General features: G+C 37.1%; 1 protein-coding gene across 1 annotated transcript in view; it reads left to right on the top strand.

Annotated features, from left to right (window-relative positions):
- Positions 1-286: 286 nt before the first annotated feature.
- The window catches only part of C8A (complement C8 alpha chain), a 39,971-nt gene continuing 34,257 nt past the window's right edge, over positions 287-6,000 (top strand). Inside the window, exons 1-3 of the mRNA XM_048861071.2 lie at positions 287-496; positions 3,300-3,396; positions 4,694-4,838. Coding sequence (XP_048717028.1) covers positions 384-496; positions 3,300-3,396; positions 4,694-4,838 — 355 coding nt within the window. The 5' untranslated portion in view covers positions 287-383. The remainder of the gene's footprint in view (positions 497-3,299; positions 3,397-4,693; positions 4,839-6,000) is intronic.

The raw sequence follows: 6,000 nt of genomic DNA, 5'->3' as shown, positions 1-6,000 counted from the left end.
AAAAATTACATACAAGTTACAAAATTAAATAAAATAGGAATCCCTCTCCCACAAAATTAGTCAGAGTGCCTGAGGTTGGTCCAATGATCATTTCACTGATAAGTCTTATTTGACTTTAATGTGTAAATAGAAACTTGGTTAAATATATTCCCTTGCCTAATATCTGGGCATTTGTTTAAAAAGAAGGCAATGACCTTCAGAATACATCTTGGGGCCCCGTGATTTGATTTGTGCTTTTGTCAATGATTTACAGTATTCTGCAATGCTCAGAATTGGGAGGTTTTGCTATTCTACCCATCAGCACTGGAACCAAAGGGTCTCCAAGGCAAAGGAAAAACTTGTTTTCAACTATTTTATAGGAAATATTTACATATGTAAAAGAAATGTGGTGGAGCCTGAATGAAGTTTCTCCTCTGATTCTCTGGTTAGCCTATCTAATATCATGTCAGGATACAGTTACAGCACATAGTGAGGTAACAGGATTGCCTTCCCAGAGGTAAGTCTATCTCTATATAATTTAACATACAGCTGTACATTACTGTCTATCTGGCTAGCCCATCAATTCAGTCTCAAATGGAGGCATATGGGCACTGTTATCTGTAAACAGCTACCAGAAAAGAATATTGGCAATCATCCAAATCATAGTCTAGTAATTGGCATTCCTTGTTGTTTGCATAGTACTTTATTCTTTTAAGGGAGAATATTCATTCATTTTAAATTTACTGTGCTATATTTGTGTACTTTGGGTTGCTATCTCCTATATATCAAGCTTTATTTATAATTAATATTTTGCTTTCAATTGTAGTGTTTGCAACACTACAGTTATGTCATATTTATGATTTGAATGTTAAACATTATTTGATTTGCTCAACATTGAAATAATGAATTAAATGGGAATTATATGTCTTTATATTTATTTCCCCATTGTATCTCATTATGATGTCATTGTGGCTTAAAAAAGGAACAAACAAGTGACATTTCTTTAAAGAAAACAGTTTGAAGATAGGAAAAAATATTGGATTTTTCTGCAGCTGTTAATTGCAAACTTGTTTTAAAGGCAAATATGATTTTGAAGGCTCAAAAAAGATATCCGTGATAATTGGAACATGGAGGCAAGGAGGACATAGAAAGGAAATAATGCTTGGTAGAGATACATTTAATTATGAAGGCTTACTCTGGTAATCCCTTTTGAAAGTGAACAAAGCAGAGATTTTTGATGTTCGATGAACTTATCAAACAAGGCAGAATAATGAAGAGGTAAATTTAAAAAGCTAGGTGAAGGTGAGCCAATTAAATACTTTATGAAGGGCTGAAGGGTATAGCCACCAAACCCTTCCGTCAGGACGAATATATGTTTTCTAGGGTGCTCCGTCTTCATGTTTCTGCTGTTTGTCTGTAGATCCAGTGTGTTTTCATCTAGCACACTGATCTGTATCCACAGGCTCCTTTGCTGAGCATTTGTGTGTTTCATTTAGTATTCTCTCTTCTCAAGCTTCTGATGAATCCCTAATGTACCCCATACCTCCTCTAATTATCAGTGTTTCTTTTTGGACCATAGTCTCTTAAGTAAAACAGATTGCTCATTAGTTAATCGCCAAAAATAATCATCATGCTGAGGGTTAGAAATAAACCCACAAAACATGTTTTGAGCTAAGGCAGACACCGCTATTTTGGTACAGTACTCCACAACACAAAACAATGCTTTATCCAAATACAAATTGTAAGATTTGATGGGCAAAAGCTCATAAGTACTGCACTGGGTGATAAGACAAATATTTCCCTGGTGCTATGTATGAGCTTCTTTGAGGATCTGATCCAAAGCCCGTTGAAGTCAATAAGAGTCTTTCAATGGGCTTTGGATCAGGCCTAGAGAGAATTATGTCTGTACACTGAATTTCTGAGCCTTATACAGCACTTTTTTTTATTATTTTTTTACTCCTTACGTGGCTAAAACTCCCTTTGAGGACAATGAGAGTTTTCTTTGAGTAGGGAGTGAGTGAGGAGTTTTGAATAAGGCCCTCTATGCCTCAGCCTTAATAGTTGTTGTGTCCTTTCCTTTGGGGGGATTTAGTTTCCCTATATGCTGTAGTGTACAGTGCATTTCAACCATATCATTAAATTAGACTGTAAAATTATAAGGTGGATTCCATATACTCACACGGATATTGTTTGGTTGTGTTATCAGAACACTGGGGCAAATTACTGGTTGGTGCAAATGTGTAGAGCTCTGTTGACTTCAGTGGAGTTTCACTTATTTACACCAGAAGAGAATTTGACCCGTGGTCTTTACAGATTTGAATGGTTATTCTGCTCTCAGTTATACCGATAAAAAGCCAGTGCAATAGACTGATGGCAAAGGGATTTCACAGGCATAAGGAAGGGTACAATTTAGCCCAATCACATTTAGAATTGTATTGACATGGTTTCATTCCATCTACGCATTTCAGAATCATTTCCAAATTTCCATGAATGTTTTTTAACTCTGTGTTGACATTGTAATGCCATGTTCATGCACTTGTAATTACATTATCTTGACAATTTGGGGGTGAGATGTGAGAGGAAAAGCAAAAAGTGGATTTCACTCGAAACTTTTATATTTTTGCTATTCCTCCACTTCACTACAGAGTATTTTGCTTTCTTTTTCCTCAATGTAGTAGTTGCACCTCATCCTTTTGCAGTACCCTCTCCTACTGGATCTTCTGTGTCTATTATATTCGTGGCCTCCACCTTTACATTTCCTCTCATATTAATTATATGCTTTCCTTTACAAATTGTCCTCAAAAGAAGCTTCATGGTCAAAATGCTGTTTGTTATTTTTACTTGGATTCTCAGTGTGAATTCAAATCAGCTTTCTCTTCTGTCTCCAGCATTCTGTTTCTGGTCATATTCTAGAACGTGGGTATAAACCATTATTTATTAGGAGCTTTATGTTTGGTTTTTACAACACCCATTATCACATATACCATACTGGAAAAGGATGTAATCTATTGGTAGAGCAGGAAACAGGAGATCAAGACATACAGTTCCTGCTTTTTCTTCTGCCACTGGCAAATTCTATTGGTCAGATTTTTAGCTGGCGCAGCCTGGTGCAGCTCCAATGAGCTCAGTGCAGTTACTCTGATTTACACCACCTGTGGTTTGGAGCCAACTCTCCCCAGCAAAAGTTTCTAGTTTCCTCTAAAATCTGTGATTGTATGGAAAATGGATATGATTTTCCTCCTGCTGCTTGGCTCCACAGCTATTACCTCTTCTTAAAACTCCACGCCAAAACTTACGCCGGTATCATTTACTCTCTTCAGAAGAACCAGCCGAGATGTCAATACTCCAGCTCCTGTGAACTGTCAGCTAAGCCAGTGGTCAGAATGGACTGGTTGCTTTCCTTGCCAAGAGAAAAAAGTAAGTCTCAACCATAATGTATTCACTTATCTTCAGATGTGTCTGATGAGCACGTACACAGATTAATTATATGTATTATGCATATTCATAGTTTCTGAAACATCCAGTAAACTCATCCAAATATGATAAACATTATCTTGTATTAGAAACACGGGGCCTGAGTCTCCTCTTACTTATGCTGGTGTAAATTAGGAGTAATTTAATTGAAGCCAAAAGTGTTAGAAAGGTGCAAAACTGGTGCAAATGAGAGAAGAATCAGGCATGCAATATTTGGCTAATTGTTTTCTTCTTTATTTAGCTGGGTTTTAATTGAATTTCTGTTGACTCAATGCAAATATTCAGATATAAAAACACTTTGGAAAGCATTCTTTGTTCATCAGCTCTGTTTACTCTGATTTTTGTATCATTTCACGCGTTTCTTCATAACTGTTAAGTATTGGTCATAACTTCTATTTTCCACTTATATTATAGGCAGAAAGCAAGAGGTCAAGCATATGGAATGAGAGAGAAAGGAAGAACCATACTCCAGATGGGGTTGCTCTTCCTTTTCTTTTTGTTCAGTTTGATAGGCAGCAGCATCCACCATTAATCAGCCAAAAATGCTGTGTGCCTTTCAGGATCTCAGTTGTGATTTTTGTTTGTCTGCATCTGATATTCCTATAGCTCTCACCACATTCCACTCCAAAACATATGTAACTGGAAAAGCTTAATACCACATCAAAGGCATAGAACAAAGGCACAAGGTCCAGAATTTGGAAAAATTAACTAACTTTGCCAGGTGTTGGGCCTAATGGAACAGGGACAGTTAGTTAAAATGTGTGCAATTAACAGAAAATGAGGACTGGGAAGTTTCTCTGCTCCATCCGAAAGGACTGCAGTATCTGCAGGATGTTGAAATTAATATGTAATCTATTCCACCACTGTTAAAGAGCCGCTTAGTTCAAAATAATAGGTGTTATTCAACTCACACTGGTGTAAATCAGGAGTAACTCCACTGAAGTCAATGGATGTACACCAAATTTACAACAGTGCAAGGAGGGGGGGAAAAAAAATCCAGCCCATTGTCTCTCACCTTATTTTCATTCTTGCTAAGCCCTTTAATTTCCATAGTTGGCTGCAGTAATATTTATTTATTCCTAAATAATTAAAACACGTTCTAACAGGTTAATTTGTAAAGGAGATTTGTTTTTACCACTAAATATTTAATAGAAATCTTATAATTTCTGGATATAAAGTTCTTGTTAATTGGCCAGTTTCTTTGCTTTTTTATTTTATTTTATTATTCAATGTGATTTAGTACAGATACAGAACTTTGCTGCAGCCTGCCAAGTTTAAGGGGAGTAAATGCACTGGTCATTTTTGGGATGAGGCAGCATGCCGAGCAACAGAAACATGTGCAGCAAGCCAACGCTGTGGAAAAGATTTTCAGTGTGAAGAGACAGGTAAGTGAAATGCTATCGGGAATAACAGCAAATGAATTTTGGTCCTGGATGAGATAATCAATGAGAGCAATGGACCAGTACCTCAGCTTCCTCAGTGTAAATTCTCTGGCTAGATTACATTTCCCATGATGCACCACTTTCTCTCCTCATGGTAAGGGAAAGGAATGTGTCCTATGAGTCCCTGGATGTGGTGTATCATGGGAGATGTAGTCTGCCCAGATTTCAGATATTGGCTTAATCACAACCTCTCTCATTTCAGGTATTCAGTTTTTTGATGAAAAATTAAAATTTGTGGAAAACAGACAGCTTTCATGAAAATGTTGTTTTGTCAAAAAACCAAACAAACAATTTTCTATCAAAAAGAGTTTTGACAGAAATTTTTTCTACCAGCACTAGCTACGGTAGAATCAGGAGATCAGGTGGCTGTCCCTGCAAGATTAGGTTGAATCAGTATAGTTTTTACTTACAACACAATAGTGCCAAGTTCTGCTTTCTAGTATATAATACCATTATAGATATTAGGAAATATTTGCACCATATCTAGGGCCAGATCTTTAGCTGGTGGAAATCAGCATTCCTTTGCAGACATCAATGGAGCGACACCAATTTACTCCAGCGGCAGATATGTCCCTTCATTTTCAGTGGCACAAGTATTCTCAAGTTGTGTCTCCTGCAAACATTCATTTCTGAATATAATTATTGTAACAAATTCCCAAAGCACCTTCTGCAACTTGAAAAGGCAAATCTGTACATTAACCTGACAGAGTTAATTGCACTTAGCCAACTGAAGAAGCAATTTATTCTTGTAGTTCCTATTCAGGAACATGATCTTAGATAATAAACATACTGGAGCATCGCAAAATGAACTTGACAAGATTCCCACACAGTGGATCCATTATTTAGAACTTAGGAGGTGTCCAACCCAGGCTCCACAGTTGTGCTCCACTGCACATTGCCAGGGAAAGTTTTAGGATGGTTTCAAGTTCAAACTCTGCTTTTCTCTAAACAATAAGGCCCAAATCCTGGTCCAAGTAACCCAGATAAGCATTAAGAAGATTTGTAGATGCAGGGAGGGAATAGTCCTTTCTTTCAAGCTATAGTGATATAGCAGAAAGCACTGAAGTAGCCCTTGTGGCTCTTTTGCCCATCGCTGTAGTGAAGA

Source organism: Caretta caretta, chromosome 8 (assembly GCF_965140235.1).
Source record: "Caretta caretta isolate rCarCar2 chromosome 8, rCarCar1.hap1, whole genome shotgun sequence".
Taxonomy (NCBI): Eukaryota; Metazoa; Chordata; order Testudines; family Cheloniidae; genus Caretta; species Caretta caretta.
This window is presented reverse-complemented; position numbering and strand designations above follow the sequence as displayed.